At 35.6% G+C, this 24857-nt stretch overlaps 1 protein-coding gene across 5 annotated transcripts in view; it reads left to right on the top strand.

Annotated features, from left to right (window-relative positions):
* KIF13B (kinesin family member 13B) overlaps window positions 1–24857 on the top strand; it is a 168480-nt gene that overhangs the window by 294 nt on the left and 143329 nt on the right. For all 5 annotated transcript variants that reach the window (XM_015585075.2, XM_015585078.2, XM_015585077.2 and 2 more), the window contains exon 2: window positions 15528–15621. In XM_015585075.2, coding sequence (XP_015440561.1) covers window positions 15528–15621 — 94 coding nt within the window. The remainder of the gene's footprint in view (window positions 1–15527; window positions 15622–24857) is intronic.

The raw sequence follows: 24857 nt of genomic DNA on the forward strand, positions 1-24857 counted from the left end.
CCCTTTTCCCCGCGGCGCCCGCCGTGTGGGTCCCCGCCGCCCCGCCCCCGGAGTCCGTATTCGGGCAGGAGGGCTGCCGGCACACCCCGAAACCTTGTCCCCCGCACCCGCCCGCCTGCGCAGGACGCCCCTCCCCTCTCCCGCACCGCGTCCCGGGGCGCCGCGGGCCCCACGTCCCGGTCCGCTGCCCCTTCCGCCCGAGCGCCCGCCCCGCCGCCCTTTCGCCCTCTCTCTTCCCTTGCCTTTCCTGGGGGGCGCCCTGTCCCTCGCCCCAGGCTCGATTCCTCCTTCTGCCGCTCATGTCCCTTGGCCCGTGCCTCGCAGCGTCCCTACTGTCTCCTCTCCAGCTGTCAGTGCGGCCGCCGCCCCTTGGGTCCTTACCCCTCCGGCCTGGCCGGGACAGCCAGGGACCCCGAGGCCCCAAGTCTCTGGCCCAGTCGCCCCACTCTGCCCTTTGGTGGCCCGCGGCAGGAAAAATGGCAGGGAATTTGGTTTGCTCTTCCTGAAAAAGTACTCAAGTGCAGAAATTCCTCGCTTTGCTTTTTCACTTTATATTCCTCTAATCTGGACGTCCACAAAGTTATAAATACTTTGAAATTGGGTGAAAGAGATGTCCCCCTACCTCGCTTTTTTGACTTAAAGTTTTGTTTTTGTTTTTAGTCATATTCGTCATCTCTCAACAATAAATAGTTTAAGTGCCAAGATTCTTGTGAAATTGTATCTATCAGACATTCTCTCTATTCTGCAGGGAGGGTAGAGAAAGCAGATAAACCGGGTACGTTTTAAATCCTCTTTCGACTGTCAAACGGAGTGTAGAGATCGAAGGAGAGGTGGGCTGGGTCTCGGCTTTAATGCTTAACTAGCAGCTTGACTGAGCAAGTTACTTTAGATGAGATAATATATTTGAAAACACTTTCTGTACAAGGTTATATTATTGGGAGTCACTGTTATAATCCTAGGAGATGACTTTTCAAGTAATAAGACTTAACTAATCAAAATCATTTTTAAGTACCAGAGTCATGTTGCAAGTCATTTTGCCACTTCTTTGTCCATAATCAGGTATTGTTTAAGTCTTTGTAGAAGTTATGAGTTGTTTTCCAATTTTCCATTTTTTTGCTGGCTTTTACATATAGTGAAATATACAGATCAACCAGTTGATACATGCTTCGTTGTTTTGTCCTTCTTTTGGGAGTTGGTTTATCTGTTCTCTTGGGAGTTATATCTTCTGTTGGTGTTGATGATTCCTTCTGCCCCTGCTAGGTCAGCTTAAGGCTATCAGGTGACACAGAGTTTTTCCTGAGAAGTTAAACTAGTTCTGTCTGCCTCACTAGTTCCATGCTCTGACAAAATGAAAGAACTTAGAGGAACTTTGAAAGTGTTCAAAAGCTTCTGTTCTTCAGTGTTCAGACATCTGTATTTATATTCACCTTAAGCTTAATCACCATCACAGTGATTAGGAAACACCTAAAAAAACAAGCCACATGAAACACAACTGACCTTGGATTTGATTCTGAAAGGATGATTTTAGCACATTCTTAAAATTTCTTTTTAACTTGGAAATGTCAGTGCTAAAAAGAGGCAGCTAGCTAACCAACCACCACAAAAGACCTATTTCAGAACCCTACCCTCTTCTCCTACCCCCATGGGTTTCAATTTTTGAGGGAAAGTACTCTCCTTTTTATAAATTGTCATTAATTAGATTGTAATAATTGTCAGTATCTGCGTTTTGAGGGATGCATAGAATAATAATTTTAGCTATGGAATAGATGTTAGCTGTTTCTTTAGCTGAACCCATTTTAAAATTACGGTTTACACACAGATTCATTATCCCTATAAATAGAAGTGCATTATTTGTGGTGAATTGCTCCATTCCTTTCATGCCATCTCTTACCTAGCCTTATAATTCCTGAATGCACATGAGATTTTTCAGGGATTACAACAGATAATAAAATTGGTTCTATTTCTATTTTTGTCATGAAGTAGTCATTTATGTAAATCTAGAGGTTATGGAATACAATGGGGTGAAAATCTAAAGCCAGCAATATTTAAACTTCTATCTAGAGTTTGTTTAAAAAGGTTAAAACATATTCCTTTCCAGTAATTTTGAAAATAATATCACTTTGACCAATTATTATTTTTGGGAAAGTTAGTGTATTAGATTATAGTTTATGATTGGATAGTAAACTTTTAGTCATAATTGTTTCTTGCAGCATATTAGTGCTGGAATCAACTTCAGAAATCACTCTTCACAAATAAGGATGAGACGAGGATGGGTTACTGGGATGATGTGGTTTTATTGTACAGACTCTGATATTTGGACTCACATTAGCTACTCTTTGAGGAAAATCTAAAATTTGCAAGAAGCTTCTAGTATGCCATTAAGTTCTTCATGTGATTCAGTATCTGACTGTGCTTAAGTGTTAAGGTAGTTGGTTTATTATTTCACATTTATCATTGAAGTAAGAGTCAATCTTTTTTGCTAAATTCTTTGGGGGTTTAGGAAACTTAGTCATTTGAACATTAAGCATTAGGCCCTAATCTCTTGCAATAATAGCAAGAGATGTAATGGCTAATGAATATGCTTTTGTCAGAAATATTTTTCTTGTTATACATTTTAACATACTAACAAAACAAACAAAAACTAAGAATGGAAAAGTCTCTGAATTCTTCCATCTTGACAATTCATACTCTTTATTTCCTTTCCACTTTGTGCTCACATGCATATGTAATCTTACATAGTTTTAATTTTGCTTTTGTTCATCTGAAATATGAACTTAAGCTAAAGATAAAGGGTAAACTTGTTTGATCACGAGCTCTTGAAGTTCTATTTGCAAATATTGTTTGTCTTTCATGTTATCTTTCAGACTTGTACAGCTCACCAGGTGACTCTGGTTGTGTTCTTCAATATACTATAAAGAACACCCATTTATACATTATTAATCATTCTAATTATTACATGAGCTAAAAGTTTTATAAGCATAATTGATGGTATTAGCTAGATCGGCGATACTCTCCTGTTCAGAAATTTGATCTTTTATAACTTTAGGTGGTTTAAAAAATATTTAATATTTATTGAGTGCCTGCCAGATATCTCTAGTTTATATCAGTTATTATAGGATCTTAGCGCCCTTCTTCAAGGGGCTTCCTATATTTAAATATGTAGAAGATCAAGTACCAAAATCAATAAATCTATATAAAAAGTGTTGGGAAAACACCTTTGCTCTATCTATCTAGCCTAAGGTTAGTAAAACCAGAAATTACACTAGAAGTTTAGCTAGAGAGAAAAGCAGTAAAATGGGTTATTGCAGGTGTTAGGAAGCATGGACGATAAATTTATTTGTCAACAGGTATTTCTCAAAGGGTCTACTTTGCATTTTACAGTACCTGATGCAGTGAAAGACACAAAAAGAGAAGAATGTGATGTCTAATAGAGTCAGTGCTTAAGTAAATCGCTGTCCAGTATCTCAGTGGAAAGACTATTATATAGATATTAAAAATGATGAAAATCAAAACCATTTAACAAGGAAGGCTGTTTTCTATGTTAGAAGTAAAAGCAGAATGTAAAACGGGATGTGTAACTGTTTTGAATCTCTTCAGTCTAGTCATTGAATCTACTCTAAGATTATTACTACATAAAAATGTAAACAAGAATGGGTAAGGGCCAGAAAGAAACATGAAAAAAGATTGATTGGTCTTGTCGAGAGAATTTTATTTCCTAAAAACTTTCTCTTGTGTTGTCTAGTATTGTAGCTTTCAGCTTTTTCAAGCGTGCTTTATGGTTCATGCTCATGAGGAAATGAGTGTCATGTGAATAGATAAGATTAAAAGGTAAACACCTATAGCAGATCGCCAGGGGAGTGATAAGGAAACATAGGAATTCAGAGGAGTGAAAGAGCTCTGGAAGCTGGGTGATTAGGGAAGGCTTCTCTAGGGAGAGAGAACTTTAGTTGGACTTGGAAGAGGGCGCTTATAATTGGAAATGGGCACCAGGTAGGAGGGGAGGGGACAGCGTTGGCTGAGGAGGGAGTATGGCCCGAGAGCAGAGGCACTGAGCCGGGAATGAGCTAGGCAAGTTCAGGCAGCAGAAACTAGCTGAGCCTGCCAGAAAAGAAGGTTCTGTGAGATTGATTAAGGAAGATGAGATTAGAAAGGCAGGATGAAATTGCAGTGAGCTCTGATGCTAGCTAGGCCCAGAAATCTAGATTTAGGGTGACTGGTCCATGTGCTCTAATTCAGCTTTGTAGAACTTCCTGTGGGTCTTGGACACAGCATAAAGGAGAAATATTGTCAGCACTCAGGGCAAGATTGAAAGCCTGAGTAGATGACTTGATTCTGGGCATAGCTGGGCAACATTTAAGATTGCATGGCGAAAATGAAGCCCTGTGAATAGAAAGAATAAGGAGGCCTGGTCAAAACCAAGTTAGCAGTCGTGAATCAAAAGACAAGGTAAAACTGAAGTTGCTTCCATATCTTGGCTATTGTAAATAATGCTGCAGTGAAGTGGGGGTGCATCTATCTTTTTGAATTAGTGTTTTGGATTTCTTCAGATAGATGCCCAGAAGTGAAATTGCTGGGTTATATAGTAGTTCTATTTTTATTTTTTTGAGGAAACTTCATACTGTTTTTCGCAGTGGCTGCATCAGTTTACAATCCCACCAACAGTGTACAAGGGTTTCCTTTTCAGATAAGTCAGACAAGAAGACAAATACCACATGATTTCACTTATTTGTGGAATCTAAAAAGCTAAATGAACAAACAAAACAGCAACAAATTATAGAGAACAAACTGATGGTTGCCAGATGGAAAGGGGATTTGGGTGGAAAAGGTGAAGAGATTAAGGAGTACAAATTGGCAGTTATAAAAATAGTCACGGGGATGTAAACTACAGCATAGGGAATATAGTCAATAATATTTTAATAACTACATATGGTGCTGAACTTATAAAGATAACTTTGTAAGTTATATAGATGTCTAATTGCTATGTTGTACACCTAAACTAATACAATGTTGTATGTCAACTGTAATTGAAAAAAAAAATTTTAAGACAAGGTAAAAATGAGGAAGTAGGAGGAAGTAGGAGGAAGTAGGAGGAAGCTTAGAAGGCCCTTGTCAGTGGAGAAACAGGTAATCCTTAAGAAATGAAGGGCAGGGTAGGACTGGAGAATCTTTTTAAAACAGGAAGATGTTTTTGACCCTGAGGCCAATGGTGGTTCTTTGGCCTCAGGGAGAACCGATGTTGGAGTTAAGGATGACTATGGATGGAAATTTCTGGCATATTTTCTAAAACAGAAGATACTTGTTTAACTGGCATCTGCTTGATATGTTAATGAGACACACATCTATTACAACATTCTTTTGTTTCTGCTGTCAACTCGGTGACTGAAATTGGGATTTATACTCATAGAGCCATAGGTTTTTGCAGAAGAAAACACAAGTTTATAAAATAAAATAAAATAAAAATTTGTTTGAATTGACATTTACTTTTCCCCCCTCCCCTCCGTAAAACAATGACCGATGTCTCACTTTCCCAGGCGTCAGTATTGAAGATGGAAGAAGCCATTGACAAAACTATTCATTAAGCAGATGAATTGAGATGTTTATTGAATGGAAATGGATTTATTATTGATCTTTATGCTTGCTGATCAGGTCTTGTGTTCAGCAGAGCATGTTCTTAAAAAACACTTGGCAAAGATGAGTAGTGTAATCTAGGGAGAAGTGTGCGAAGCTAACCGTCTATGGGACACAAATCCATGACTGAATTGGCACTGGGCTTTAACTCTCAGAAGCTACACATGTCTTTAAAAGATGGTATTGATTAACCCATTCAATTCAACACATATTGATTGAAGAAAAATAATAGCCACTTTTTGAGAGAGATTCCTATTCGTGAGCTATGGAGTTTGATACATTTTATTAGTTATTTTATTCTTCAAACAAGACTTTGAAAAAGATACAGAATTTCTATTCAACAGACTGTCAGAGAGGTTAAGTAACTCCCCCAGAATTACCAAAAACCAGTATTTTGGAGCCTGAATTTCACCTATTTTCATCTACTTAAAGCCTGTGTTTTTACTACTATATTGACTATGATGATCTTTAAGAGGGGACCTTACATTCCTGAATTTACATAATTTCCAAAGAGGTTATATGAGAAGCATAAGGCATGATCTTTGAGCAAAGGTGCTCACTGTCTTGTTGGTAATAAGAGATGCACAGGTCAGTCAATTTTAAGAATATGTGCACAGTGCAGTGATGACAATGCATTATGAACTTAAAAATGGGGGCGGGCCTTCAGAACGACGAGGAATGAGATGATGGCAATGGTCAGGGAGGAAGGCACGGCATTGGGGATGCATAACAGGAGTTGTTGGCATTAGAAAAATGTGGATGTAGAAATGAGCAAGACATTTGCAAGAAAAGAGAGGAGGTTAGCCATAAAAATTCAGACAGCAGGAAGTAGACAGTATCTGTATAACTAACAGTTATCGAGAGGTGGTTTTATGCTGACATGGTGCTGAGCACTGAACTAGATTATTTCAGTTAATCTTCACAACAAGTGCTAGGAAGCATTTCTACTGTAGCTCCATTTTACAGATGAGAAAATGGGAATTTTGACAACCTTAGCAACTTGCCCCAAATCACATAGGTATGAAGTGGAGAAACTGGTGCTTAGAACCTGGGCAGTTCAACTCCAGAGCCCCAGCTCTTAAATTCTGTGCTTTCTTGGACAGGCTGAAAGAGTATAGGATGTGAGGGATGGGAAGAGTGATGGAAATTGGCCTTTTTTAATTAGAGAGATTTATAGAGAATTAGAGGGATATGAAGTTATTTTGAGGTACAACGCGATTAAGAAGGGTCTCAAACATTGAGAAGTACAGTGACTATAGGTTTTCGAATAGAACAGTGGCACTGTTAGAGTGATGCTTTAGGATGGTAAATTAATTTATGTGTCTTTACCCTGCCCACAAGCTAGTAAGTTAGCTTGCTACGGTTTCATGGATACTGGTAGAAGACATGAGACTGCTGGGACTTCTGGGTCAGAGGACTTACTCGTGGCACAGCAAGCAGGGTGAGCAGTTCCTCTTGCCTGCAGATTTTGCAGGGGCGATGTGGAGGAGTCTAGATGGATGTAGCGCAAGCAGTGGGTTTATGTTGCATCTGAGGAACACTGAGCTTGGGGAATCCATTGCTTTAAAATGATAAGCAAGCCTGTTCTTTGTCCTGAAGGAAGACCTATGCTGGCTGCAAACACATTTCTGAGAGATGGGCTGGGTAAAGAGCATTTATGGCTTTGCATTCTCTATTTATCCAGCAATAATGTGCCAAGGTGGCATGAAAGCAACTGAAATTTAAGAAATATAGGGAGACTGCAAACATCTGATTTAGATGACTAAGTGAATGAATGCTGCTGTCATTAACTGAGATCAGAAGTATAGGAGAAGCAGGTTTTAGGATGGATGTGTGGGAAATGGCGAGTTCTATTCTTGAACATCCAAAATATTTAGTCATTATTTATCATGTGCCACACAACCGCACCTATAACGGTGACTAAGATATAGTGCCGGGCTGGAAGAAACTCAACAGAATTGTTGAGTTTTAGGTGTCTGAAGAGGTGCAGCCAAGCGGGTGGATCCAGAAGTTCGTATATGTGGATTTGAAACTGAGAAACTGGGGATAACATGTAGATTTGGGAGTCATTACTATATTTAGAAGCTAGAACAAACACCAAATTAAGGTGTGTTCTTAATTTGGAAGGAGGAGGTCACAGAGACCAAGAAGAGAGATATAAGGATAAGCGGGTGAAAATTATATGGAAGCCCAGGGGAGGAACTGTGTCAAAAAATGAATGGCCAGCTGTCAGATATCACAGGAATTGTATGTATAACACCGAATTATGTTCAGTGGATTTGGGATCATGGCAGTCAATGGTAATTTTCAGAAGAATAATTTTGACGGAATGAATGAATTAGTGTTGGTGTGTCGGTAGTAAGCTGAGAAATACGTGAGCATGCCCATACGGAGGCAGCGAGTATACGTGAATATTCTTTCATGAAGTTCCATATAACAGGAAAAGGGTAAAGAGTGGTATCCAGAGCTGTAGTTAGGAACAGGTCTTTTTTTTTTTTTTCTTTTTTTTCTTTTTTTAAAGTCTAGGAGATGTTTGAGCCTCGTTATAGAGAGGGAAGTTTTTGAATTTTGGGAGGAAGAGAATAATTATGTAATGGAAGAGCCTTGGAGTGCTTAATTTTCTTGATGAGGTAGAATGTTAGGTTATTAAGAGTAAGAAGAATTGGGTTGGCTGAGGTCTCAAGAGTAGCGAGTGTTTAGAAATGTGGTCAGAGGCCTCTAACCATGTTTTATATCTGTTGAGGACAGTGGGGTCAGTCCTTTTAAGGTATGAGCTGTAATTCACATATCAGTAGTGTACAATTCAGTGGCTGTTAGTGTATTTGCAGAGTGACGCAACCATCACCACTGTCCAATTCCAGAACATTTTCATCATCCCAAAGAGACTCTCTCTCATATGCAGTCACTGTCGACCCTCCTCGTCCCCGCCGCCCCTGGCAACCACTAGTTTGATTCTTGTCTCTCTGGATTTGCCTATTCTGGACATTTCATATCAATGAAATCATACAATATATAGACTTTTGTATCTGACCTCACTTGGCATAATGCATTCAGTGTTTATCCATGTTGTACATGAATCAGTACTTCATTCCTTTTAAAGCAGAATAATCTGTGATATGGATATGCTGTATTTTGTTTGCCCATTCATCAGTTGATGGGCATTTGGCTTGGTTATTATGAATAATACTGCTGTGAAATTTGTTTATAAGTTTTTGTATGGATGTATATTTTCATTTCTCTTGGGTATATATATCCGTAAAAGTGGAGTTGCTTGGTCATATAATAACTTGAACTTTGAGAAACTGTTAAATTGTTTTTCAAAGTGAGTGCACCATTTTACATTCCCACCAATAATGTATGAAGGTTACAATTTCTCAGCGTTTATGCCAACACTTGCTATTGTCCCTCTTTTTGATTATTGCTATCCTAGTGGGTGTGAAGTGGTATCTCATTGTCTAACGTTATTGAGCATCATTTCATGTGTTTATTGGCCGTTCATATATCTTTGGTGAGAGCTCTTTAAAAACTCTATTCTTATTTTTAAAATTAGATTTTCTTTTTATTATTGTGTTTATAGGTCCCATATCATATATATGATTTGCAAAGATTTTCTTGATTTTTGTGGGTTGCCTTTTCATTCTCTTAATGGTGTCCTCTTTGAAATACAAAAGTTTTTCATTTTGATGTGGTCCAATTAATCTAGTTTTTCTTCTGTTGCCAGCACTTTTGATGTTATATCTAAGAAACCATTATCTAACCCCAGGTCACATGGATTTATGTCTATGATTTCTCCTAAGGGTTTTTATAATTATAGCTCTTACATTTAGGTCTTTGATCCATGCAGAGTTAATTTTTGAACATGGCGTCAGGTACAGGTCTAGTTTTATTCTTGTCCATGTGGATGTCCAGTTGTCCCAGCACCATTTGTTGAAATATGAAGGCATTTTTAGTGGACATTATTTAAAGATAAAATTTGAGGATCATCCCTAATCTGATGCTTTGGACATTTCTAGAAATCTGAATTCTATTCCATTGATTTGTTCTTATGTTAGTACACTGTCTTAATTACTATAGTTTTGTAGTATGTTTGAAATTGGTGAGTGCGGTCTTTCTGCTTTGTTATTTTTGAAGATTGCTTTGGCTATTCTAGTTTTGCCTTGTAAGTTTTTATATACCTATTTCCTAGCCCTCTGAGGTTGATTAGTTTCTTGAATATACACATTTGTGTTTTTTTGCCACATAAGACTTTTAATTTTTTTCATGCTATAATCTCTTTCACTTATCAGGGATCCTGCGTTGGCTCTTCCTTCATCCCTAAGTCTTCTCTTTAGTCATGTTATAGCTTAGTTAGATTTTACTTTTTATTTATTGAATAGATTTGCCCATTCACTGGTAAAAACATAAAAATAGGTTATTAGGATATTTTGTATATCTCTTATTATCTAGTTTGCTTTTTACCTATGGGGCATCACATAACTTTTTTTCCCTGGGTCAGTGGGCCTTAAGCAACTTTTAAGTAAAGAAGTGTAAGTCATATTCTCTATCTGCCACTAAAAATATTACATTTCAATTGGTAAAACAAGTCCTTTGTACATGAATTATTAGTGGTGAATATTTTATTTAAATATGCATAGACATGTAAAAGTATTAGGACTATGACAGTTTAAAATAGAACCATATATAGCATGCAGTTTGCAATTTAATTAAAATGTGACTTTTACAAATAATTTGTCTTCATTTTAAAAATGGATTTTTATCAATTTAAGAGTAATTTATAGTTAGTTTTTTAGGACTGTGACGGGTAGGTAAAGGGAGATACATTTATATTTCTAAGTAGTAGATTCGACTTGAACCTAAGTTTTTAACTTTCTGGAGATTTAGAAAGCAGATTATTAAGTAGGCAACTCAGAATTATTTTGTCCACACTGAGAATGATGCATGGAACATGAGTTATGTACAGGGAGTCTCCCAGGCCCTGCCTATCTTACTATGATGTCATTGGGGAATGAGCCTTAGCCGATTTGTGCATTGAAGAAAGACTCGTTTCAAATTATTGTTCACTTTACGAGGTGACTAATTTGCTGGCTGAATAAACTGAATTGTCAGCTGTAGATATTTTAATATTCAGCTTGAGGAACTTGACCTAGAAGGGATCCTGTTTGGAAAATAATATGGGATCTTTAATGTTAGAGGAGTAAATTTTTCTTCTTTTTAAAGGACTTATGGATACATCAAAGCATTTGTGGTTCTGAGTACTATAAATAAAGCTTAATTAGTCATGATATGAACTTAAAGTACTTAACTTTAAGATCACTCTGGTTTTTTATTGGTTTCCAGACATAGAACTAATTAAATCCCAATCTTGTTATTTTGGGCTTCACTAGGAATAAATTGTTGTCCATGTGTTACTTATAATAATGATGAATATTTGGTGCTATTTTTTTAATTGCGGTAAAGCGTACATAGCATAAACCATTTTTAAGTGTACAGTTCAGTGGCATTAAGTACATTCACACTGTTGTGCAACCGTCACCCCCTTCTTTCTCTAGAACTTTTTTTATCTTGCAACAATAAAACCCTGTCCCCATGAATCTTTAGTCCAGTCCCTGGCAACAACCCTCTAGCTTTCTGTCTATGAATTTAACTACTCCAGGCACCTCATCTAAGTGGAATTATACAGTATTTGCCCTTTTGTGACTGCTTATTACACTTAGCGTGATATCTTCAAGGTTCATTCATGTTTTAGCAAAGTTTCATTCCCTTTTAGGATTGAATAATATTATGTTAAATGTATATACCACGTTTTGTTTATCCATTTATTTATCACTGGTCAGTCGGGCTGCTTCTACCTTTTGGCTCTTGCGAATAATGCTGCTATGAACATGGGTGTACGTCAGCGCTGTGTTGGGAAAGCAGTGTGCATAGCAGCTAGGCTCTTATCTTTTTAATCTTAAGTATTGTTGCAAGCAAAGAAGAAGATGTTTATCTTTTAGATTTTTGGTATTGGTTTTTTTTTATTAAAACATTTTAAATTCAGATTAAATTTAAGGCCTACATTTTTGACTGCTGTCTAATCACTGCTCTGCTTTCTAAACTGTATAGAGCAAGAAGTTTTCCATGGAGAATGTGTTATATTTAGAATCTTGCAGCAGTATAATTTAGTTCAATCAGCTTGTAACTTTAGATAGTACACTAACTATAGCATTTATATTAAAATGCTTTTCGTATACTTGATCCCTAAACTCTTCCAACTCACTGATTTATTTGCTTGGGTGTGTGTCCTAGGCTCTCCACCCATATTCTAAACAGTCTTCTAAAAAGCCTTCTCTTAATATCTATGTACCAATCAACAGAGTTGAGGTGGGAATTTTGTTTGATAATTAAAACTGAGCTAATAAAGAAGAGAAGATAGTTGTTGATATTTTAAAAGCCACCTTTGATTGAAGTTAGATGTAGAGACATTTGTAAGAGTTGCACTCTTCAGGACAAAATGAGTTTAGGTTTGAAATATTAGTTATTAGGTGATTCTTTGTATTATATAGGATATTCCAATGGTTGGTTCCTTTATTATGATATTTAATGCTTCCAAATTATTGTATCTAATGAAGTCATGAAGGAGAGGAGGGAGGACCTGTGAAAAAGATAGGGAAAAAGCATACAAATATGGAAGGAAAATGTTTGGGTCTCTTTTCAATTCAAGACCATTTGAAGTGAAGGCAAAGTACTACTTGTGGGGGAAATATTGATTTACAGTTTTTCAGGCATGCATTCTGGATGTATACTTTTGCATACAGAGCTATACATGCAGCTCCTTTGCTCAAACCACACTTTCTTGCAAGAAACTAATAAGAAACCTTTGTGGTGGTTAGTGAGATAGTAGATTCTGAGTCACAGTACAGTTTCCGAAGAGTTGATAATGCATTTGTGTATAATACAGATTTGACTGTAAAGAGCCAGCTAATACAATATGGTCAGAGACCATTAAAGGGTAGTATTGACAAAATATGGTGATTGCAAACTTTCTTGAACTCTGGGCCTGAAAAAAGGAAGAAGCAAAATTACATGTTTGAAACTTTTTTCCAGTATGGCTAAAACTTGTTTGCAGCCTTTCTATGGTAGTCTAGAAAGAATTTAAACACAAAGCATTAAGAAATTGGCTTTAATGCTAGTTGACTATAGTGGCACATGTGCTTTTTTGGCAGTTAGGTTTCCATACGTAGGTAAAACATAACTCTGATGTTTTCCTTTCTGTTCTCTTTGCCTGAAAAATGTATTGGCTAAAAAAAAAAAAACAAAGACCACTACATTTTTTGTGCTTCTAGGTTATTTTTGTGAAAACCAGCGTAGAATATCTGATATGAGAAAAGCTGAGTTGTGGTAGGCACAGGGAGGGAATTTTTTATTTTTATTTGTCTCAGTTATATAAGTTAAAACAAAACAAACAAACAAAAAGAAATTATCTTTCCTGGCACTGGAAATACTTTAAAGTTATAGTGAGTATGACACTGACGTTTGGCCAAGGTTCTTTGGAAAACACAAAATAACTACAGTGGAGGGCAGCTCCTTTCTTAGAGCATATCTTTGGGTAGTAGAGATAAGGCAAACAGAAACAGTTTAATACTTTGGGTCAGAAAAATAAAAGAATATAAAAATATGAGAACATAAATATGATATGGCCTATACTTTAAAAAAAAGCTTTATTGACATAATTTACATGTCATACAGTTTGACCAAGTCACTGGTTTTTATTATGCTCATGCAGTTATGCAACTACAGCACAGTCAATTTTAGTACATTTTCATCACTCCAGAAGAAAATCATATCCACTAGCAGTCACAGCCCAGCCCTAGGCAAGAACTAGTCTGTTTTCTATCTCTATTTCCCTATTTTAGACATTTGAAATAAGTGGAATCATGTAATATGTGGTCTTTTGTGATTGGCTTCTTTCACTTAGCACAAGCTTCATCCATGTTATAGTATGTATTAGTATTATTCCTTTTAATTGCCAAATAATGTTCCATTTTATAGATATTCCACCTTTATTTATTCATTATTTGATAGACATTTGGTTTGTTTCTATTTTTTTTTTTGCTATTATGAATAGCCAAATAATATTGCTATGATCATTCATGTACAAGCTTGTGTGTGGACGTAGGTTATCTTTTCTCTTGGCTATATATCTAGGACTGGGAATTGCTGGATCACATGCTAACTGTGTTTAACCTTTGAGGAACTGCCAAACTGTTTTTTGAAGCGATTGCACCATTTTATATTCCTACCAGTTATGAACGAAGGTTCCAATTTCTCCATATCCTTGCCAATACTTGTTATTACCTGTCTTTTTAACTATAGTTATGCTAGTGGGTGCGAGGTGGTATCTCATTGTTGTTTTGATTTACATTTCCTCAGTGTCTAATGATGTTGAGCATCTTTTCTTGTGCTTATTGGCTATTTTTATATCTTTTTTTTGAAAGATGTCCATTTGGATCCTTTGCCCATTTTCAATTTGGGTTATCTGTCTTTTTATTATTGAATTGTTAGTGTTCTTTATATTTTCTCATGCAAGTCTCTTGTTGGATATATAATTTACAGATATTTTCTTGATTCTGTGGGTTGTCTTTTTACTTTTTTCTGGTGTCCTTTGAAGCACAAAAGTTTTTCATATTGAAGTGGTCCAATCTATCTATTTTTTCTTTTATTGCTTTTGCTTTTGGTGTCTAAGAAACTATAACCTAATCCGAAGTCATGTAGATTTACTCTTACATTTTCTTCAAAGAGTTTCATAGTTTTAGCTCTTACACATTTATGTCTATAACCTATTGGAGTTGAATTTTATATATAGTGTTAGGAAGGGGTCTGACTTCATTCTCTTGCACGTGGATATCCAGTTGTCTCGGCATCATTTGGCCATAAATGTGACAATATATTTTTGGATTCCCTGTTCTATTGATCTGTCTATCCTTCTTTCCTTAACGTTAGTACCACACTGTCTTGATTACTGTAGCTTTGTAGTAAGTTTGAAATTGGTGAGCGTGGTCTTTCTACTTTGTTTTTCTTTTTCAAGATTGTTTTGGCTATTCTGGATTGCGTGCACTTTCGTATATATTTTAGGATCAGCTCGTTAATTTTGGAAAGAAAAAAAAGCCAGCTGAGATTTTGATAGGGGTTGCCTTAAATCTTGGAGTCCAATTTGAGGAATATTACCATCTTGACAGTATTAAGTTTTTCAATTTATGAATATAAGATGTCTTTCCATTTGTTTAAGTCTTTAATTTCTTTCAATGATGTTTCAAAATTTTCAGTGTACTTATCTTGAAATTCTTTTAAATTTATTCCTTTGTATTTAAATCTTTTTGATGTCATTATAAATGAAGTTGTTCTCATAGCTTTATTTCTGGATTTTTCATTGCTGGTATGTAGAATTGCAACTTATTTTTGTATATGGATCTTAGCCTGTAATGTTGCAGAACTTGTTTCTTCTAGTTGTCTTTTAGTGGATCCCTTAGGATTTTCTATCCACAAGATCATACCGTCTGCAAATAGAGATAGTTTTACTTCTTTCTTTCCAATCTGGATGCCTTTTATTTGTTTTTCTTGCCTAACTGCCCTGACCAGAACCTCTAGTACAACGCCGAATAGAAGTCGCAGTAGTAGACATCCTTATCTTAGTCCCGGTGTTAGAGAGAAAGCTGTTCAACCTTTCACCATCGACTGTAATGTTAGCCGTGGGTTTTTGTAGATCCCCTTTATGAGGTTGGGGAAGTTCCTTTCTATTCCTAGTTTGTTGAGTGTGTTTTTTTCATAAGAGTGTGGGATTTTTATCAAATGCTTTTTCTGAAGTAATTACTTTAAAAAATGACTATTTTCCCTGTCCCCCCCCCCTTTTTTTTTATCTGCAGAAATTGACTTGCATACCAAATGTGTGGTGGATGTAGATGCAAACAAGGTTATTCTTAATCCTGTAAATACTAATCTTTCTAAAGGAGATGCCCGGTAAGTTAAGAAACAATGTTATGATCAGTGGATTTTTAAATAACCGAAAGCTGAATTGAGTTTATCTTAGCAAATATTGAATGCTTCCTATGTAGAGACAGGTCGCCATCAAGGTGAAGAGATGAGGTCTATGAAACGGAATGACTAAGTGCCAGAATGAGCTTTTTAGACTGTATCAGAGCAGAGAGCTTAGATTAGATGGTGAAATAACTGAGGAGGTCTTCTTGAAGGTGAGGTGCTGGCTGGAGGATTAAGTAATATGGAAATGGGAGGAAGTGGGGTAGAAGGATAGGCTTTTAGATTGTTCCTCAGCTTAGGTTGCTTTTACTTCTGCCAGTTCTTCCAAATCCTGTGTCAGTCAGAGCCCATTTCAAGTGCTACCTTCTTCCTAAAGGCATTTCTGCAGCCTTCAGTGTCCTTTCCCTCCAAGACTTTAAAATCTACTGGAGAGCTACACTGAACAATCCAAAACAATATATAATAATTAAATCTTTGTACGCTATAATCTCTGCTACCCAATTTAATTATTATATATTGTTTTGGATTGTTCAGTGTAGCTCTCCAGTAGATTTTAAGATCTTGGAGAGAAGGGACTCTGTCAGGGATTGAGAATGAATACTTGAGTATCATTTCTGGGTTTGGATGATAGAGAGAGGGCAAGAAGATGTAAAGAAAGTGAATTTGGGGAAGAAGGAAGAGATTACATTGGTTGTTTCCAATAAGTGCAGGGAAATTAATTAAATAGCTGGGATCAGGCTACAGAAGACTTTGAAAGCAGATAAGGAAATTTGGTCTGTATTTTTATTGATAAGATGTCACCTTTGACAGTTTTTGAATATTATGATTAAAGTGGTGGATTAGGAAAAGTTAGCAGCGTAGAGAATGGGTCAAAGTGGGGAAAGACTGGCTTTTCTTAGAGATCAGCTATAACAGGTGTTTTTGCACTGACTTTGGTAGTAGAGAACATAAGTTAGACAGTGCCTGCCATGATGGCTCCCACAAGGTAGACATTATAAATACTCGTAGAAACAATATTGTACATGGAAATACACAGGACATAAATGTTCTTTGGAGCTGAGTTGAATTGAGTTGAAAAAAGCACTGGACTTTGAGTCAGAAAATCTGAAATTGAATCCTTACTTAACTATGTAGTTGTAGCTAGTTATTTTTTTAACTTTTTTGAACCTCATCTGTATGATGCCTGCCTTACCGGTCTCATAGATGTGTTTTCTGAACATCAAATTGGTGATTGCTAAAGTGTTTTGTAAACTGTTCTATAAATGTTCAGCTTTATTGTTATTGATGTAGAGATATTTCTTTAGCATCTCTAGCACATGGGTACCATCAGATATGCTGTTATCAGGGTGCGAAGGTATAGATGTGTCAGAAATGATGCTGGGATTTGGGGCCTGCTAATTGAATGACCTATTGTCTTGAGATTAATTGAGATCATTAATTTGAGGGGCTGTTTATTGCTCTTAGTTTTTTTCAGTCTTGAGAATGTCGCTTTATTTGGAAATTTGGGCACTTCTGAACAAACTTGGAGGCAATATTCTGTGATGGAAAGTGTTGGCTTTATATAGAGACTGACTTGGATTCAAATTCTGACTTTGCTACTTGCTAGCATAGATTACCAACGTGTGGTCTTTACTTATGAAGTGTTTTAGTTTTCTGTTGCTCCATAACCAATTACTTCAAAAGCCTAGTGGCTTAAAACAACGATAATCATTTTTTATGTTATGGTTTCTGTGGGTCAGGAATTCAGATACAGCATAGCGGGGATGGCTGCTCCATGCTGTCTGGAGCCCAGCTGGGAAGCTTGAAGGCAGGGGCTGGAATCATCGAGACAAGGCTCCATCACCCAGGTCTGGTAGTTTGTGTTGCCTGTTGGCTGGAGACTTCGCTGGGGTAGTGGGCATTTTGAGATCTTTAAATCTCAGGGATTTGTGAAAGAATTAGATAGCACCTTTTGGTTCCACAGAATATCTTGGATGGCTTTTTTTTCCATATGCTGAAAATACAAATTGAGTATTACTTAGTGCTTAGAGTACCATCTGATAAAAAACTTAAAAATGACAACTTTCAATAGGGTTGTATGTAGTAGTGGTTTTTGGTTAAGTAAAGTTAGGAAGCACAACTTTGTTTTTTAAAAAACAACTTTTTTTTTGACATGTGATATATATATAGAAAAGTGTATACAGCTTGATGAATTTTCATAAGTTGAACACACTCCCATAACTAGCACTCGGATAAAAAACAAGAACATTACTAGTGTGACAAAAGACCACCTCTCGAAAAGTGCTTTTCTTTTGATGTAATATTAAGGTGAAAAGAGAAAATAGAAATTTTGGAATGTAGCAGCCCAGTGGTATATATTCACTTTATTAAATTTGAGGAAAAATAGGTAAGAAAGCACAAATTAAAAGCTATTTTATATGATATGAGGTTAATTACAGTCTGGCTTGTAAAATGACTAATCCATAAAATAAGTTACAGTTGTATAGGGGCTGTACTTTAACTAGAGAGCCAGGGGTTTGAAATTAACATGAAAATGATTTGAGTCTGTTTGAATCACTAGCCAGAAACACTCAAATTAATATTTTTCCTTTAAAAGTCACAATATCCTTGCTTTTAGAATAATATCCAATTCTATTAAAATAAAACTGTGATAAGTTTTGTATGTATATTTAACATCGAAATCAGTGTACTTTAAAAGCGAACATGAATAAATTTTGAAACAGTGGTTTATATGTTTTTCTGATTAATTTTGCATTAATTTCTGAAAATTTCATGATTTGATGTTTATGCTTATTAAAACTAATAGAAGCCATGGTTAAATGAATAGGTAAACCATTTCCAGTTTAACAGCTTAATCATGCAGAATTGGGAAATATTTTTGCTGTGCTATATATGAAATTTTAAAACCATTTTGAAAATAATAGACTTAAAATTCAGAAAATTATAGTGCAAGGCTATCCAGAGTAAAAATGCTGACTTTGGAGCCAGACATCCTGGACCGAATCCCAGCTACACCACTTAACATGTGTGATGTGGGGCAAGTTACTTTTAGTTGTCCTCTACCTGAATTTATGCATCTATAAGGTGGAGATTGTAATAGTACCTGCCTATAGGTTGTTATGATGATTAAATGAGTTAAAATATGTAAAATGGCAGTGCCTAGTTATTTACAATAAACCTTATATAAATGTTACCTATTATTTTGAGTATTACCGTTATTATTATTACAGCCTGTGTTTAAGTTGTAGTCCATGATATGTTTAGCGAGCTAGAATATAACTTCATAAAGGAAGTAAAAATCTTTTAAACCAAAATGTATTCGATACTTAAATATACATGCCCATCAAGAAATTACCTAGTTCTAAACAAATTTCAGCTTTGCAAAGTCAGAAACTTTATTTTATCTAGTTTGCCCAAAGTTGGTGGGGCTCTTTGAGACTAACATACCATCTGTTAGAGAGATGGGACTGCTAATTTTATGTTTACAGTGAATAAAGTATTAATCCTTGCAATCTGCGCTTCTCTTCTTAGTATCAACTAACTGGAGAAACCAGATCAAATCATTGCTTGTGAAAATGGGCAAGAACAAAGGGACATTTTATCAGATACGGAAAAGATCAGGGACAAACTCTTTCTATTCCACAATTCTGTACTTGAACATTCTAATGACAAATACAGCAGATCGTTTTTTTTCTTATGTGTATAGTACTGGATACACACAGGTAGATTCGATCTACTTATTTTCTCATGTATAGCTACACTGCTTATACTGCTACTAATGTAATTAAATATCTTTTTGGAATTACCTTTTTGCCCTGAATCATGTTTTCTGGGTTGGTCCTTGGGGTTTTCCAAATCTTCATCAGCAGCATATTTACAAATCATCTTTTAGGGCTAATAAATGACTCATTCATTATCTATTCTTAGTAGATTTTTACAAGTGTAATTAATTCTCAATGTGTGATTCTTAATATTAGGAATACTTTAAGTCCCATTTGTAACTAGTTAGAATAGTACCATGATGTAGAGCAGTCCCTTTTAAATAACTAAATAAATCTTTAAGCCTCACTTTGTTTGAATTATATCTTAAAACTTACTAAAATGTTAATACTAGTTAGCTTGTCACGATGATAGGGCAAATAGTTTCTGAGGCTAAGTTTTATCTTCTGCCTTTTTCTTTATTCCCTCCTTTACCCACCAAACAGGCCTTTCCTGTTAATGCAGGTTAAAAGGTCGACTGAGATACTTAAAATGTTGTTTTAAAAGGGAGTAAGGTGTGATTTCCCGTGGAGAGTGTCAGCCTCCACTTTATGAAACAGTTTTGTTATAAAAGTTGTGTGTAGGTGAGTTTAGAAATGGGAATGCATTTTCCCATAGGAACGGATAGTCGTTTCTAGTAAAAATGCTGTTCTATTAAAAAAGCGACTCGTTTGGCCCACATCTCATATAATCACACTTTTTATATTTTAGTATGCAGCAGAAGGGCTTCATAACTGCTTCCCATTTTGTCGCACATAATATTAAAATGATGTGTATTCAAGAGTCCAGATTGAATAAAATTTATAATTTTACTCCTTATTGAGAACATTTTAAAGTGAAAAGGATTTTATTTTTTTGGTTCGAGGGTGTGATGATAAAGAACGCAATGACTGCTAGTAACTGGTATACTTTGGTGTCACTGTGCTAAATGTATGAGCAGTTTTACCCACCCTCATTTTTGCACCATATCAATTTGCAAATATCAATACAGTGAAAAAGGCAAATGTCTCAGTATTATGAAAATAATTTTGATCTAAAGATCCACTGAAAAGCCGTGGGTGATCCCCTGGAGTTCTCAGACCACAATTTGAGAACTAAATTTAGGGATTAATAATCTAATGCACAAACTCTAGGAAACGAATGGTGATTTACATAGTATATATAGTATGAATGGTAACATACTATATATACTATGTAAATCACCCCTTTAAGGTGAAAAATTCAATGGGTTTTAATGTTGACCCTGACAAAGAAAATACCTGTTGAGAAAGACTCCTGGTGGCTAATTGGGCTCAAATTAAAAAAAAAAAAAAAAAGCCATTGCTAAACAGGACCTGCTATGCTTCAGGGAGAAGCCTATACTAAATGGCCTGCTGCCTGCACTGAGCTGCCTTCCTGTACTGTGTTCCTGCTGTCTGAGCCCACCCTTATAAAGGAGTTCCTAGAATCATATTTCAACCAGTAGGGCTGAGACTTACCCTGTCCAATCATAGCTGTGCAACATATCCTCCTTAGCAGTTTTATTGATCACACATCACAGTGGACTAGATAGGGGCAGAGGGGAGCCTTCCTTGGCACATGAGCAGAGCAGAGCTGTGTAGACAGACAGGGCTGAGGGTGTCTTTTTTTCAACAGCTGCCTCACAGTAGTTCTGTTCCATAGCTGTGCTCTTTCATAATCGATCTGTAACACTATTGAGCTGTTTGCAGTGTCCTCCTTCAGGGCACCCCAAATCGAGGATTTCTCTTGGTGTTGAATTGGCGCCAATGACCACTGGTTGACATTATTTACTGAGTTGTACAACTAACATCAGTATCTAATTTTATAACATTTTAATAACCATATTAATATACTCTCTAGATTTGAGATTTGCCTATTCTGGACATTTCATATAAATGAAATCATATACTATGTGATCTTCTATGATTGATGTCTTTTACTTAGGATAATGTTTTGAGGTTTATCCATGTTGGTGCATTTATCAGTACACGCATTTTTATGGTGGAATGATATTTCATTGAATTCTATTGTGTTAATCCATTCTTCAGTTGATGGATATTTGCATCGTTTCCTCTTTTTGGCTATTAGGAATAATGCTGTGAACATTTGTGAACATTTGTGTAGAAGTCTTTGTGTGGACATGTATTTTCATTCCTCTTAGGTACATATCTAGGAATGGAATTGCTGGATTGTCTGTTAACTCTATGCTTAACATTTTGAGAAACTGCCAGACTGTTTTCCAAAGCAGCTGCACCATTTTACATTTACGCCACATGTGTATGAGGATTAAATTTCTTTGGCTTTTAAAGAATTCTCTTTACTGTAAGGAAAATGGTGGTGACTAGCTGGTTGAAGAGTTCATACCCCTGCCTGAAGGCCTTCAAATTACAACTAAAACGCAAAACAAAACATGTGCTGTCCAAACAAAACAGATTTTGGCCAGATTCAGTTCTTGGCTACTGATTCGGAACCCCGGGTTCTAGTATACTTTTCTATACTTGATTTTAGCCAAAAGGCTGAGAAGAAATCTAGTATACTTTTCTATTGAGTGGTACTTCTTGCAAGGTTTAAAGAAATTGAGCAAAATTTTAAAAATATAGTATAGAAAAAGGTTTAAAGAATAAAACACTTTTATGTACCTATCACTCAGTTGAACAAATCATTACTAATACCATTTAAGCCTTCTGTGAACTACCTCCCAATTTCTAACCCCTTTCCTTCCCACCCAGTGAACCACTTTCCTGAATTTGTTTTTTTCCTTTCCCTTGTATTTCTTTACATTTTCACTATGCGTAGCAGAGATTTTCTTATTTTATAGTAACACTATGGTTCTTCCCACTCCTTTCCATTTGGTCATGTTTAATCTAGCGATTAATCGATAATGCGAAGGTGATAGCTGCCACTGTAGTGAGAAGAATGTCTGAGGTGATGATCTCAACCAGCGGTAGTCAGTAAAGTCATTAAAAATCTTTTTATTCCTTCTGATTGTATACTAGACATCAGTTAAGTCAAGATCATTAAGTAATTAATGAATGCCTGATATGATCAAAACATACCCAGTCCTTCTTTCGAGGTTCAGAATACCCATATATTGGTAAATGAATGAATATATAGAGAAATATAAATATATATTTCAAATATATGCAGAATTAAGTGAGGTCGACCCATGCATATTCATTTCTCTTACAAATGAACTGAGTAATGCTACCAAGGGGAGGGTCTTATGTCAATAATTGAAATATATAGTCTTTTTCAGACTAATTTCTTGTTAGTGGAAGGCATCCTTAGGTCATATTAGATAATGATATTTAAAATTTCTCTACTGCTATACAGAGGCTAATTTAAGTAAAGATTTTAATTGAAGGAAGTCATGCAAAATGTAATTATGATATGTACAATAGACCTGTTTGTTCTCTGTGCTGTGAAATGACTTGAGTGAGGCTAATAATTCTGCCCAAATAGAGTTTACTCCTCTAGAGAATAGTGTGTGGTATGTTTTAATTTCATAAAGAGGCTCTTCCTAGGGGAGTCTGTCCACCCTAATTATGTCAGAGTAAAGTAGGGAGAACATTAGTCTATGTATTCAGAAATTTTAGACTATTCCTCTTTTAAAAAAATATTATGAGCATTAAGTATATAAATCATTTACTTTTGAATGTAGTTGTGTAAATGAATCAGGGAGGCTCTTAAAAGCCCAAAAGATAATAATATATATGATTGAATTCATATCGTTGCATAGTTAATAGTAGCAGATTATCAGATATCAATACAGATTTTTTTGAAGTTTTACCAGTAAAGCCGAGTAAGTTGCTAATATGAACTGTTTTGTAGTTAATTAGTAAACTTGTCTGAACAAAAATTAGACTGTTATAGTAAAATTTATGATTTTTAGCATTGTCATTGGATATGTAATTATCTTGGTTATGCTTTTATTGCTTTTATGACTTTTATTGGTATAGCAATAAGGAAGAATGAACTTTTTTTAATACAAGAAAAGAGAACCTCTATCACTGTGCCTGAAAGTTAACTTGGCTACTAACATTTGATATAATGAGGACTCAGGATTATGTGTGTATGGTTAGTTACTAGATTAAGTAAGTTATAGCTAATAGGAATTAAATGCTTTGAATTTCCCCAGAATCCTGGATTCAGCATACAATTATCAGATAATATATGATATACTAGATAAGATCTCTAATTACAAACCTACAAATAAAGTTTAGGTAAAACTACGAAGCCCCACTATTGAGGTTTTAAAAATTTGTCTTTTTAAAAAAATTAGTAGTGTAGGAGTTCTTGCTCTCATAAACCAGATATTGTATAAGAATGTAGACTTCAGTTTTAAAGATGGAGGTAGCAGTGCTACAGGAAGTACGAGGTGAGAAACCAATCCAACCCAGAATGTTACTATATCCCAGTACCTTAGTAACCCTTATGATCCATTTAACAGTTGAACTTCAACTCTTTGCCAAGCATCAGTCTAAGAGTTAGGATAATCTTTATTAATTCCTAGTTCCACTAAATTGTGGTTAAATTATTTTTAGCACACAGTGTCTAAATATACCAGTAAAACAAAAAACAAAGCCAAAAGAAGACTGTAAAGTAAAAAGAAATTGAATTATTCTCATGTGGACTTTGTAAGGTTAGATTTTTGCACACTCAGATTTGAAATGATTCTATTATTTAATTTTGAGCATTGTACATTTTCTTATGAGAGTTATATTTAGCTAAAATGAAAAACGATTTTTTTTTTTTTTTGCAAATTAGTAGTTAGAGTTCTGGAGCCCTTTAAATTTTTCCTTAGAGTCCATTAAGAAGTTAAGTTTGTTACTCATAGATACAAAGAACAAACTGATGGTCACCAGATGGGAGGAGGATTAGGGAGATGAGTGGAAGAAGGTGAAACGGATTAAGAAATACAAATTTCCAGTTATAAAAACAGTCACAGGGATTTAAAGTACAGCATGGGGAATATAGTCAATAAAATTGTAATAACTATGCATGGTGTCAGGTGGGTACTAGACTTATTGGAATGATCACTTCATAAGTTATATAGATGTCTAATCAGTATATTATACACTTGAAACTAATGTATGTCAACTAGAATTGAAAAATTAAAAAAGAATTTTTATTTGTCAAGTATCTTGTATGCTGGTGAATTTCACATTTGCTTTACTTTTATCAAACCAAATTTATATATGCTTATAATTAAGTAAAGTTTCTGTAAAATAGGTGATAATTAAGAGTAATAATAAATCTTCATGTTTCGACCTTTTATGAAACAAATCAGTAATCCATTTGTTCTGCTTTTAGGAAAACTGAAATAGAATTTACATAAAGATCATTTAGTAGGTAAAAGTTGGATTTGCCATTTAATTTGAAAAACTTTTTATTATGGAGAATTTAAAAGATTTGCCAAAGTAGACAGAATAGTATAATGAACTCTTATGTGCTTGTCA

This window comes from Pteropus alecto, unplaced genomic scaffold, assembly GCF_000325575.1.
Source record: "Pteropus alecto unplaced genomic scaffold, ASM32557v1 scaffold50, whole genome shotgun sequence".
Lineage (NCBI taxonomy): Eukaryota > Metazoa > Chordata > Mammalia > Chiroptera > Pteropodidae > Pteropus > Pteropus alecto.